We start from the raw sequence: 14,722 nt of genomic DNA, 5'->3' as shown, positions 1-14,722 counted from the left end.
GAGGATTTTTAAACTGGGTTTTTTAGAAATTTTAATTATCACAACATAAAAATTTTGGTTTTAATTTGGTTTTATTCGGTGGGGTGTGTGGGTCTTTCTTTGTTTTAATAATGTTGTGAGCCGCCCTGAGTCCTTCGGGAGAAGGGCGGGATATAAATTGAAATAATAAATAAATAAATAAATAAATAAATAAATAAATCCAGAAAAGTAAAAACTTTAAGAAAGGTTTCCAAATATTTGAATTACTATGTTTATTCTATGATCTGCTTCCTAATAAACCAGTTGCACAATATTTTTTAAAGAAAGGAACTTTATTTAATTTACTTAATTTACTTAAGAATAAAAATTATTAGAACAATAATTTATAAATGCGCATGATAGATTATTCAGACATACCATATTTGTTAGGAAAAGAAGGATAGTGTTACCTGCATTAGTAGCAATGTAAATCTAAATGTCATTGATTTTGCAGAATGGAAATTGACTGAAGAACACATTTCAAGGAATATACTAAATTTAAAACAAAGTATAGTATATATTATTTCTTGGCATCCAATGAAAATCAACCTTAAATTGGTTTGGAGAACTGAAGAAGATGTCTAGTATTCCTAATCTTACAAGGATCGGAATAGGGAGGAAACAGACAACACAGACCACAACGATGGAATCAAGCCTGCCAGGCAAAGATCGCTAGAAGAAATGTCACAAAGAGATAGGGCAAATTCATTTAGAGATTTGCAACAAATGTTGCAATCAATGCAAGAGATTATGTGCAAAAATCATGAAGATCTAAAAAAAGAAATAGGGGAAGTAAGAAATGACACAGGGGAACTTAAGGACAAAATAAAGTCAATGGATGGGAAATTTGAATCCTTCCAACAGCAGATTATGAAAAATGAACAAAAACTATTGGAAATGGAGGAAAGGATGGGTAAAGAAGAGCAGAGAGTAGATGAAATGAACAAGAGGTTAGTTCAGGCTAACAAAGAATTAGAATCAACAGTTATTTCCCTGGAACTTGAGAAGGCTGCTCATTACTTACGGTTCCAAAATGTCTGTGAGATGAAAGGTGAAGACTTTTAAAATACATCCAGCAATAGGAAAACCACAAAAGTAAAGATAGGAAATATAGGAAGCAATGAGATAATTAAACAAGGGGATAACAGATAATATCATATGGGGTTTATAGATTTAAGGCAGGCAGATGGTAAGGCATTGAGATGAGGCAGGTGTAACAACAGTTGCTTCTTTATTTAAGCTTTGATTCAGCCTTCCATCCTTCTGAGGTTGGTAAAATGAGGACCCAGTTTATTGGGGGCAATATGCTAATTCTGTAAACCTCTTAGAGAGGGCAATTAAGTACTGCGAAGTGGTGTATAAGTCTAAGTGCTATTGCTAGTACTATTTTACATTATGTAATGTTACTGGATTGCACAGTCCTTGAGCTGGTTTTGCCCTAATTAACCATTTATTTTAAAATATTCTAGGTAATGGGAGAAAGCTACCTTTGTAAGTGGAATATTTCTTCTGATTGTTCATGTTGATGCAGCATGTATCCAGAGGAAAGAATACCAGTGAGTCCTGCTTTTGATAATTAATGTTTATCTCCCTCCTTCACTAAGAAAAGCTGAAACCACTGCTGTATGGCTGGAGTTGGAACACTACGTTAATAATCAACTCATGGAACACCCAAATGCCAGGGTCCTACTAGGGGGAGACTTTAATGCCAGATTGGGACCAGATGAGTATGCATTATTTATGAAACATCATCAATACACACCATCAGAGGTCCCTCATACGACTCTCTGAAGACTTTAGAGCTAATTATGCTGGCCTCTGTCTTGCCAAGTTGGCAAATAAACTCAACTTCTTCATATCAAACGACTCATGGCCTGGTGACTATCCTGGCGAGTATACATTCATAGCAGGGTCCAAAACTAGCACCATTGACTACATTTTAACTTCTATGGACTTAGTACATCATATAGAAAATTTTGAAGTCCTGCCTTACCTATAAAGTGATCATCTTCCTCTGTATATACATGAAGCCCTTTATCAGGCAGATACCCTCCATGGACCATTTTATCCCTGTAATCTCTACAACCGGCCTAACAAGATGCCGGGTCAAATGGAGAGGATAATTTTCAAAAACTCCGCGCAGCCTTTATATCAGCCAACCCGACTCAAGATTTACTAGAACTATATAAAAGTTTAGTCTATGAGCTACAACCATTATTAGTACATAACTAAAATTTCTCAGCTAGAGGTCCTATACCACCTCCAAACCATGGTTTGATAAGGATTGTGTAGAAGCCAAGAAAGCCCTCAACTTGGCATACAAGGAGTACAAAAGCGAGGCTGGATATGGCAATAAAGCAATTCTTAATCAGTTACTTACACTTAAAAAACAATTCAAGCAATTGATTGCATTTAAGAAGAAACAAGACACAAGGTCTTCCTGGGAACAGGAAGCAAAGCAAAAGATAATGCTGTGATTCTCTCCAGGACTCCAGTTGGCCTTAAAAGAGCCTTGCGAGCCCTTGTCCAGTACTGCAAATATAATAAACTGGACATAAATTATGAGAAAACAAAGGTTATGGCTTTTGCTAAAAGGCCAAAACAGTACACATGGTACTTAAATAGCCACAAAATAGAGCAAGTAACCACCTTTAAGTACCTTGGAGTGGTCATCCATGCCACCAGCTCACAAAAAGTCCATGGAGAATACGCGACTGCCTCTGCCAATGATCAGCAAATGCCATTCTTAAATTTTTCCACACAAAGGGAGGACACTATGTTCCAGCTGCAATTAAGCTCTTTCTGGCCAAATCGCTAGCACAGCTACTCTACGGGACCTTGCTCGGACCCTCAGCTTCGTGTTTTACACCACTGGAAAGAGTTCAATCCAAATTTATCAGAACAATTCTCCAGATGCCTCACTGTGTTCCTAATGCACTTCTATGCCTGGAGACAGGATTGATAAAAGTCGAAGCAAGAATCTATATAGCTTCCTTAAACATCTGGCTAAGGCTTAATTGTTTTCCCAAGGCCTTGCTCCATTAATTCTACAAGATAAATTTTCCTCTTCGTGGATCAAGGCAGTCGAGTCCAACCTTGCCAAACTAGGCTTTTCATCAGCCTCAATTCTCAAATTGAACTATTACCAAGCAAAAGAAACCTTGTGTCAAAGGGTAGAGGACATCGAGAGGCAAGCGGACTTAGGTATAGCTCTGCTGTTTCTGGCTCCAGACTCTATTAGATACGTGGTTACACCTGCCAGGTATCTTGAGTCAGTTGGAGTCAGTAAACCACCGGAAAGCATTCTCACTTGCACGGTGCCATGTGTTTCCATCAGCTGTCTTGTACAGTAAGTACAAAAAGACACCACTGTCTGGAAGACTCTGCTCCTGTGGCTCAGGAGAGGTGGAGACCATTGGACACATACTCCTTCAATGTTCCTTCTACAGAGCCATTCAGAAAAAACATATCCTCCCCATAATCGATAGATATCCTGGTCATTCGCAAAGAATCTATCTCCAGTGGCTGCTAAAGGATGAGCAGGCATAGATCACCGCACAGGTGGACAGATTCTGTGCTGCAGCATTGGGGATTTGTCAGAATCATAATCATTTTAGATCCTTTTAATAATCTTTTAAAATTGATTTTATTACGTGTTTTATCCAATTTTAGACTATACTTATTGTAGTTTTAGTGTCAGGTCAGTAGGTTTCAATTTCTGAAGATAGCTTGTTTTTGATGTACTGCCTGTAAAACTAGGTAGACCTTGGTCACCCATAAATTGCACCATTGATTGTGATATATTGCTATGTCCTCTTGTGATGGCTCTGTCTAGTTTTGTTTTATTAGGATGTTTGATTTATGTGTGGCCTTTGGCTGTAATAAATTGAATTGGAATACCAGTAAGCATGACAAATTTTATTATGTATAAGCTGCCAGATTGAATATTAACCTCACCTTTGATTTTTGTTTCTACTTTTTTTCATATCATAATCCTAGACTGTGAATTCAGCCTGGTTTAAGCCAACTCATTTGCAGAGAGGAATGGCTTTGATCTTTACTCGGGTGATTACATACTCTCAGAAGTAAGCCATTTTTTTTATATTTTTCTGCAGACATTATTCTAATTGTTGCCAGATTGTCAAAATAGTAAACAGACTCTTATTAAAAATATGAAATTATTGATAACAGTGACAAGTTGGCAGAACTATGGTAATAATATCTTTTCTTTATAACTCATATAAATCAAACCTTCCAATGTGAAACAAAAGATGTCATAGAATAGCATCAGCAAATAAGTCACTTTTTCTAGTGCCGTTGCAACTTTGAACAGTCACTAAACAAACTCTTGTACATTGAGGACTACCTGTACAAGAATATTTTACCATCTCACAAAGGTGACTCTGCATGGCTTTGTACGTGTTTTATTAGAATCATGTAATACTTCTGGAATGCAGAGAGTAGAAAAGCAGGGTGGACTGAGGGCAGTGTGTGCATGGCTAATATGATTAAGTGCGGTGGTGTAGGGAAATTATGCCTTTAGTCAACAGATGTCTGTTATAGAGCTACCACTTCTAGGACTATGTTACCTATATCTCAACTTTCTGCAACATGCATAAAGAAAAATTATCCTTTGCAGAGAATTCCACTTTGTGAAGGAATCATTTTGTAAATTTTAATCTTCCCAAATTTTGTATAATCAGTGTCTGAGATTGGATTTCCCCCCTTTCCTATGGATTTTCATTTAGAAAAAAATTGTTTTTCTCTACTCTAGACGTTCTTTGGCAACTGAAAACCTTGTCTACTTTAAAATAGACAGACAGTATGACTCTGGCTAGAAAAAGCAAGGCGTCCATTCCATATAATTGTTTGGGTATAGGCTAATCAGGAGAAATCAAAGAAGTAACACAGAAATTGCAACTACCCATAAAGATTACTGACATAGGCTTCTTCTCATCAATATCCCAACAGAATTCACAAGTTCTTTTCTAACACTTCCAGTATTTCATGCATAGCTCTCCCTGAAAGTACAGTTATCTAAACCAGTTGTATCAATTTCTCCTGTGTTTCTAAAACTGACATCAAACCAGAGGCATAAAAACAACCAGTGCCATGATTTGAATTGTCTATTGATATTCTTGTCTTTATTGTTCTTTGTTTCCCTTCTTCTGCAAGTTGGAATCCAATTATTATTGTCCTAATAAAATATCTGACCTTGTTCCTCAGAATTATGCTCTACTTTTCAGCCTCCACATCAGTATGTACCTATTGCTGTCTTTCTGGATTTTTTTCTTTTTACAACCCTGTAATTCCTTAATTCAGGGCAGAGTCGGGGCGACCAAAGAGAGCTGAGCATTTAATGGCCGGTTGCCCTTCCTGACACCTATATGGAGTTTGCAGCAGATATTTTCTCTTTGCACCCTGAGAGAGAAACATCTGCTGTTACCTAGAATTGAACTCTTAACCTCCCAATGCCACCACATTGCTCCTCCTCACTATCTTTCTGGATATAAAAGTATGAATTTGTTATCTAAAATGGCTTAATAGCAGACCTTGGAACTAAAGTAAAACCATATGGTAGTACTGAGTAAGAAAATTTTCATGGCCTCAGAAATGAAATAACTCAAATTGGCTTCATTTCCAACTCCACAGTAAAAAAAATCTGTATAAAACCTGTATATAATTGGCACAAATAGCCTCAGATATTTCAGTTGTATCTGATTGTTAACAGAATAACTGAATAACAGAGCTGGAAGGGACCTTGGAAATCTTCTAATCCAACCCCCTGCTCAGGCAGGAAACCTTATACCATTTCAGACAAATGGTTGTCCAATTTCTTCTTAAAAACTTCTAGTGTTGGAGCATTCAAAATTTCTGGAGGCAAGTTGTTCCACTGATTAATTGTTCTGTCAGGAAATTTCACCTTAGTTCTAGGTTGCTTTTATCCTTGATTAGTTTCCATCCATTGCTTCTTATCCTGCCTCCAGGTACTTTGGAGAATAGCTTGATTCTCTCTTCTTTGTGCAATCCCTGAGATATTGGAATACTGCTATCATGTCACCCCTCGTCCTTCTCTTCATTAAACTAGACATACTCAATTCCAGCAACCATTATTTATTTGTTTTAGCCTCCAGTCCCCTAATCATCTTTGTTGCTCTTCTCTGCACTCTTTCTAGAGTCTCAACATCTTTTTTACATTGTGGCGACCAAAACTGGATGTAGTGTTCCAAGTGTGGTTTTACCAAGACATTATAAAGTGGTATTAACACTTCATGTGATCTTAATTCTATCCATCTGTTAATGCAGCCTAGAACTATGTTGGCTTTTTTTGGTAGCTGCAGCACACTGCTGGCTCATATTTAAGTGATTGTCCATTAGGACTCCAAGATCCCTCTCACAGTTACTACTATTGAGTCAGGTGCCATCTATACTATGCCTGTGCATTTGGTTTTTCTTGTCTAGATGTAGGGCCTTACTTTTTTTATCATTGAATTTCATTTTGTTAGATAGCGCTCAATGTTCAAGTATGTCAAGGTTCTTCTGTATCTTAAGCCTATCTTCTGGAGTGTTAGCTATTCCTGCCAGCTTGGTGTCATCTGCAAATATGATGAGTCTACCCCCTCATCCTAATCATTGATGAAGATGTTGAAGAGTACTGGGCCTAGAACAGAGCCTTGGGGTATCCCACTGCAAACTTCCCTCCATGTAGAAGCAGCTCTATTGAGGACTACACATGTAGAAGCAGCTCTATTGAGGACTACACATTGAGCCAGTTATGAATCCATCTGGTGGTTATGTTGTCTAACCCATATTTTTCTACCTTATCAAGTAGCAAGTTGTGGTCTACTTTATCAAATGCCTTACTGAAGTCCAAGTAAATTATTTCCACAGCATTCCTCTGGTGCAATAAGATTTGTTTGGAATAAACACAGGGTCAGTCAAAAAGGACTCACATGTCTATAAAAAATAGCATTAAGCCCCCCCCCAGACATTTACTGGCAAAGAGACAGACAAATATTGTTCAGTTTGGAAAAGAGAGCAAATAACACAAACTATAAATAATAACAGAAAAAATCACTGCAAACTTGTTCATACAGAGACATTACTGTTTTTATCACAACTCAAGGAATGGAGAGAGTGTTGTTTTGTATGTTGAGGAGTTAAAAAAATTCTCAAACATGTGACACTGGAGAATTTTATAAGTTTATTTATAAAAGGTTGGATTATGTATGGCATACATTCTTCCAAATGAGACTGATTGTTGAGAGACTGTGACTTGACTCTGGATAAAGGGATACGTACAATCAGAATAGAAAAAGCCTTAAATGCAAATTTTGAATGCCTCCAGGAAATTTGTTTGTTTTACAAATTACCCCTTGCTGTTGTTTTATGTACACCAATTGCTTCCTTTAAATAAAAAAGTGGTTTACCATCAAAGTGACTAAATTACAGACCTCAGAAATAAGGTAGAGTCACAGAATAGTGCTGGGCCAGTTTCCCAGTGCAGCGACTTGCAAAGCACCCATTTTTATTTGCCTTCTTGTAATTAAAACCTGTCTGGCAGTCCCCCCCCCCCCCACATACACATCCCCAAATTTTATTTCCTAAAAGTGTTTCTCAGGTCCCTTAGGTTGTTAAGAGGATTAGAAATTAGTCTTGAGAAAGATGCATATATCATGCTTGGTTCCTATAGATTAGATAGACAGGCAGGTAGACAGTCAGACAGACAGACATAGTGAGGAAACATTGTATAAATTTGCTGATTATTCTCTGTGTCCCATGTTATTGTCTTATAAGTACCCTATTGACCCAAAACTTGCTGTAGAAATGAAGAGCAGAGCTATTTTTATTTTAAACTTTTGTCATCCTTGAAAAGGCAAAGGAAAATGGGATAAATTAGAATGAAATGATTTATAGATTATAAAGGGAGGAAGCAAAAGAATGCAGCACTATCTATAGCTTTGCTAAGTTTGAATAGCTGCAGGTAAATAGCTACTGTAGTTAATGTATTCTTAAATTAGAAAGTTTGGGAAGGTATCTCAAGGCCATGTCATTCATTAAATCTGAATAGTATGATACCATACTATAGATGAAACCACTTGTCTGCTATAGTGTGAGGAAAAAGTCAGCCAGAAGGCACTCAGTCTTTTTGATTTTTGCTAGAAAAAGATATCCAGGACAGTGTCAATTTTTCTTTGCCTCATAAGCTTAGGAAGTTTTAGGTACTTTATTGTTGCTGCATTCTATATAAAACAGAGAAAGGAAAAACATTGCTGAGAAAACGTAGAAAAGAAAAGAAAAAAAAGATCTATCAATCAAGGCTTGCCATATTCAATATTCTGGAGGCTAGTCATATAACATTCCAAAAAGCAGTTAACTTAGCTGAGTCCTCAGTTATTATGCTTAAAAGGGGGGGGGGAGAGGACTTTTCCATCCAGTTTAGAAATGAGGTTTTGTGGATCAGACAATCATGTTAACTTTATGAAAAAAGAGAAATCATCTAGCACTGCAGACAGCTTGACTTGAGCAGTTGACAGATGTAAAATACATGAGATCAAAATCAAGAAGATGAGACTTGCCCACTTTGTTGACTGAAGTTAGCTCCAGTGTCAGATGAGATAGAATGATCTATCTTTGTTGAGATATGATTTACTAGTATCTTGTAAATAACTTAAGATTAACATATAAATCTGACAAAAATGATAACTAATGAAGAATAAAACAGAAATCCAGGCTTTTCAGATATATGTTATCATCACACTTCTCACTATGAGATATATAATGCAATCTACAAAATGTTTGCTTATAGATAGATTTGAATACAAATGTCATGGTTCTGATAGATGAGACCAGTAGAAATAAGAACTCTTGAGGCATTTGCTTTCCTCAAAGAACAATTTTAATGGCTACATAATATCAGCACGAACATAGGTGAAACCAAGACTGGAAGTCCCCCCCTCAAAGATTACAAAATAGAAGTTAAACTCCCCACCCACTACTTACATAATAAATCTCTAACGGTAATTCTAGCTCGCCAAACACTTGAGCAATTTGGCTTTGTTATTGTTTTGACTTAAATAGAAGAATGCATCTTCCCTCCCCCCCATAGCTGTGGCAAGCAGAAAAATGAAGAAAGATAGCTGTAACCAAAGTAATTTTGTAGGTTTGACAACATATATGCTATCTTCATAGAGGATAAAGATTCAAATGATATTTTGAACAGATGCAAGAAGATTTGTTCAAGTTTCCTTAGTCATGCCTGAGCCTCAGCAGACACTCTTAATATATTAGGGCTATTTCCAATTAGCATGGCTACAAGTTACCTTAGTGTACTTGAAAAGACAATTAGACAGACCAGGAAGAGAATGACAATTGGCAATAAAGAGGAGATTTCATGCTTTTATAGGTGACGCCTTGCAGAGTAGCAATCAAAACATAATATCATATCATATCATAACATTATAGTACCTAAATACCCCAGATTGTATTTCTGAAAAAATCCATTCCAATAATTGTTCCATGACAATTAAGAAGTTAAATGATGGTGTTAAATCTATGTGAAGCTAAAGTACCCATAATTGTACCTCTTAATTCATTCTTCCTTCCAGAAGCAGACACAATGTTCCAGGTTTGACCAGTTAAGCAGCAATACTGAGTTTTAAAGTCTTTACAGAGCCAGATACCCATTTTGCCCATTGATTTTCCAATCTTTCTTCCCCAAAAATCATCTCCAAAGTGTCCAGGATGGATCAAAATAACAAGCATAATTGGTGACTTAAAGCCCCCAAACCTCAAAAATGGAACCAAAACCAATTTAGCAATTGTACATGTAAATTAGTTTTAGCTTGCATTAGATGCAACAATGTTATCTTTCTGGCATAACATTACCTGTTATAGCTAGTTGAGTAACAAAAAAAGTCATCCTGGATTTTCTCTTCCTTTTCCAGGTGGAGACCAAAACAATTGCATTCCCAACAACTATCACAACAAAAAGGACCCACAAGGTAGCAAGCTGTTCTGTCTGTAGGAAAAGAAAATAGATAGTAAATGCAAAGATTAAGCCGGCATTATGTTAAGTTTTGAAGCTCATTTTTGACTAAGGCTTCTTCAGGGTTTGAGTATCAAACTGTAAATCATGACTATAATAAATGTGACTAATGCTGAGTTGGGTACAAAAATTTTGTATTAGAATGTGTAGTATGTTTATGCAGCATGAAGAATTACATGAATTTCGATCAAGGTCATGTCTATAGAGTTTGGCTTTTTTTGTAGTAGATCATTTAACATGACATTTAATTGCAAATACCAAATTATATAATATTTTATTGATTTTCTCATTTTACAATTGGATATTTAAAAAGCAATGTGATGACTGGGTTAATCAATAGTTCAATAGTGTACATAAATCTTTAGTATAAATCTCATGTTACAACATCAAATATTTCCTCTCTTTTTCCATCAATATCTGTTATCTCATATTGGGCTAGCTAGTATAATTCTTATTGTTATCAACGAAATAAAAACATCTTTGTTACAGTTATCAATAATTTTTAGCTTATACATATCTTAATTGTGTTTGCACTTAATCCTTGTATACAATTAATGTCCTGTTAATGCTTCCCCTCCCCAGGCTTTAATTTCCCATCAATATTCAAAGTAACATTATTATGTATGATTTCCAAGTATTTTATGTTTAGGTGACCAAAGGTTTCCCTTACCTCAACTTCTCCCTTTTTCCCTTTTCATACCAAAGTCTAATATTTTGGTTACACATCTTATCTATCTGATTATAATATTGCTCTGTTTTCTAAAAGTTATCTATTTTCCACCATGTTCAACTATCTAATTGATAATACAGTATCCCCTCTAATAAATCAAAGTCATTATAGTTGTTGTCTGGGTTAACCAATAATTCAGTAGTATACATAAATTTTTAGTTTAAGTCTATATTAGAATATCAAATACTTCCTCTCTCATTCCAATAATATCTGTTATCTCATATTGGGCAAACACAATTCTTATTTTCAACTAAGTAGAAACATCTTTGTTACATTTATCGATAATTTTTATCCTATACATATCTTAATTGCGTTTGCACTTAATATTCTTGTGTGAACAATGTTCTATTATTGCTTCCCCCCAAACTTTAATTTCCCATCAATATTCAAGAAAACACTATTATTTATGATTTCCAAGTACTTTATGTTTAGGTGACCAAAAGCTTCCCTTATTTCAACTTCTCTCTTTTCCCCTTTTCATACCAAAGTCAATATTCTAGTTACACTTCTTATCTATTTAATTACAATGTTACTCTATTTTCTAAAACCTTGTCTATTTTCCACTATATTCAACCATCTAATATAATATCCCTTCTAATAAGTCAAAGCCATTATTTTCTTCAGCCTTACTCTGGCTTTCTTCCTTTGCCAGCTAACCTTCCATGTCAGTGCCTTTGAATCATGAAATAGTTCTCCCTCTATTTTTATATACATTATTTGGAATAAGAAAGACCATTTGGTTGAAGTTTATTTTATAATTATAATAAAATTTCCATCCAGAATAATATATTGCTACCCAAAAGAGCACATGTCCTGGTTATTGTTAAGGTAGAGGGGGGAAACAGGCAAATTTACCCCAGCTTCCAAATAAACATAATTCACACATGTTGTAAGGGAATGCTGACAACAATTATCCCATGGAATATACAAAATTGCCTTAGAATATAAGAAATAGCACCAACTCACTGTATCTACATAAATTATAGGTAGTTCTCATTTTACAACCATAATTGGTTGTCTGGGAAAGTCACAATTAGTGAACACATGAACTCCTGTATGCCACCCCCTGGTTTTTTCTCCCAAGCTAGCAATCAACCTTGTTGTTTGGTGAAGGATTTTAATTTAATGAGGAGCTAAGGATGAATTCTGGAGGAAGGCAACAGGAAGTCCCATGAGCCTCTGCTTTTAATTGGGTCTGGCATTCTTCAACATTTCTATTAATGACCAGAATGAACAGGTGGAGGGGATGCTTATTAAATTTCCAGATGAAACAGAATTTGGTGGGATTCCTAATATTTTAGACCACGGTCTAGAAGTCCTCTCAGAAGTTCATATAATAAAATAATAATGATGATAAAGTTATTTGTCAAATATTGAAGATATTTGCAAAAATTTAAAGCAATGTCACATATTTTTGTTTTTTTTATTTCATTTTTGTAAATATTTCATGAGTTTAATACTATTATTTATACATAATTCAATACATAAGTATTCTATGAATATTTTTAATTTTGATTTTTTTAAAACAATAAATATAATAATTCTTTTGAAAGCTCTTTTGGAATGCTCCATAGTTTTTAAAAGTGGGGAAAGATCCAAAAAGTTCAAGAAACACTGGTGTTGATGATAGCAACAAATTTAATATCTGATAGATTAGAAATGCCAATAAAGACAAATAGTAAAGACAAATATTATTGTTATTAAGTACTACTATTAGTGTAGTAATAATAATAATGGCAGTGTATCCTCAGCTATCTCTCAGTAATTAAATCTTTTATACATTACTTAGAAAAAAGTCAAATGTACAAATAAAATATTTTGAATATCAAATGAATGATTTCTTGATAAGAAATCATTTTTAGTATTTTCATTAAATGACTGGTAGTAAATAAACTTCCTTCAGTTGTATTATACACAATGTAAAAAACAAGAATTAAAAAAACTGTCAACTATTTAAAAGGAAATTCAGTTTGGAAAAGATAAGCCACTGGACTGTAGTTTTGAGATTGATGGCATTATAATTAGAAAAGCCATTGGAATGCCATTAGCTCAACAGTGTTACAACTTTGTTTGTGTGTTTATTTGTTTGTGTTAAGGGACAGCTAATTCCTTTGCCTAGAAGAAATAAAATGATTTAGTAAAATGCAGTGCTGTCCTTGGTGTTCTAAATTACTGAAGAGATAGTAATAGATTATTTCATTTAGAAGGTCAGAAATGAATTGGGCAATAGAACAGCTTCACGTCATAGCAATAATTATTAGACAAAAAGAACACACTCCAATTGCAATTAAATGCCTCAGTGGCATATAAATTGTTTCAAATGCTATTTATATTCTACATACTTTGGCAATTATTGTGACCTTGCCATCTAACTTTCTCTTTGTAAGTAGCATTTCTGTTCAGGTAGTGAATGCATAATTGTAAAAATGATTCTTAGTAGTAATGAATTTTAATTTGCATATGCTATTTAAGATAATCTTTATATCTCCTGGGTTTTTGTGTAAGTGAATAAAATACATTTGTAGCAAGTTTCAGCCACTTTACCAAGAGGATTACAAGAGATCCTTTCAAAGTGGATGTGGATATAAAGTGATAGATGAAGTAGCATGGAATCTTTCATGTTTCAGGTAAACAAGTATTTAATTTCCAACTGCAAACAGAGTCTCTTTTCATTAGCTTTCCAGGTTCTTTCTAGTTTTAGGATCATATAATAAATCATTGTCATCCAGGACTCCCTTCTTTCAAACAGGGCCTTTTGTTCTGCAGTGTTATTTGACCCAAAGAAGTAAAATACTGAGAAACTTCTAGAACAAACTTTTCTGAAAGGAAGAACATTTACAACATTTCAGACTTTCATGGAAGGTGTAGCTGTACTGCTTCATGGAGCTAGGATTAAAGTATTATTTAAATTAACTCATTAATTAAAATTTATTACAAAGTGAAAGATAAATAGTTATAATAAACATATATATGACATAGCTACCCTTTTTGCTATGCTAATCCCTAGAAGCATTGCTTTTACATTTTGGATAAAGTAGTCTTCAAAAGCTCTCACAAGCTTTCTTTATTTAAGCAGGCGCTTTTCATTATACATCAGTTATGTTTCCATCCTTGTTGTGAAATATTTCCCATTCTGATTTCTGTGTCCTCTTTGACTTAGCCATTGTATATCGTTTCTGTAATTTTTCAAATATACTCTTCATGCCACAAACTAAGTGCATTAGTATTCAGTGTCAAGAATGTGCTTCCAGATTTTGACTGAAGAGTAATTTAAAAAATGCTGTAAATAGCTTCAGAGAAATTATATTGCCTTATATCACTTCTTTGAAAACAAAGATGCATTATAAATTGATCAACATATGATATCTGTAGTAGAATTGCCATCATCCTCTTCAAGTAAATGTTACTCAATAGACATTCATCAAGTCAGACATTTACTGTAGAATACCAAGGACAAAATGATTTTTACAAAATCATTTTATTTTTTTCTAAATGGCAAGGGAGTTAGCTTCCCCCCTATTTGTGTGTTTATTTGTTGTTGTTGTTAATTGCGAAGTCATGTCCGACCCATCACGACCCCATGGACAACGTTCCTCCAGGTCTTCCTGTCCTCTACCATCTTGTGGAGTCCATTTAAGCTCACGCCTACTGCTTCAGTGACTCCATCCAGCCACCTCATTCTCTGTCGTCCCCTTCTTCTATTACCCTCAATCTTTCCCAGCATTAGGCCCTTCTCCAGTGAGTCCTTCCTTCTCATTAGGTGGCCAAAGTATTTGAGTTTCAAGTTCAGGATCTGGCCTTCTAAGGAGCAGTCGGAGTTGATCTCTTCTAGGACTGACCGGTTTGATCGCCTTGCAGTCCAAGGGACTCACAGGAGTCTTCTCCAGCACCATAGGAATTGAGATGGTCGGATGCCATGATTTTGA

At 35.1% G+C, this 14,722-nt stretch overlaps 1 protein-coding gene across 1 annotated transcript in view; it reads right to left on the bottom strand.

The window, feature by feature from the left end:
* The window catches only part of NPSR1 (neuropeptide S receptor 1), a 51,978-nt gene that overhangs the window by 31,213 nt on the left and 6,043 nt on the right, over positions 1-14,722 (bottom strand). The window contains exon 2 of the mRNA XM_015811776.1: positions 9,907-10,039. Within this exon, the coding sequence (XP_015667262.1) occupies positions 9,907-10,039 (133 nt within the window). The remainder of the gene's footprint in view (positions 1-9,906; positions 10,040-14,722) is intronic.

This window comes from Protobothrops mucrosquamatus, unplaced genomic scaffold, assembly GCF_001527695.2.
Source record: "Protobothrops mucrosquamatus isolate PMUCROS unplaced genomic scaffold, P.Mucros_1.0 scaffold48, whole genome shotgun sequence".
In the NCBI taxonomy this organism is placed as follows: domain Eukaryota; kingdom Metazoa; phylum Chordata; class Lepidosauria; order Squamata; family Viperidae; genus Protobothrops; species Protobothrops mucrosquamatus.
Note: the sequence above shows the minus strand (reverse complement) of the source record. Positions and strands in the feature narration are given on the sequence as shown.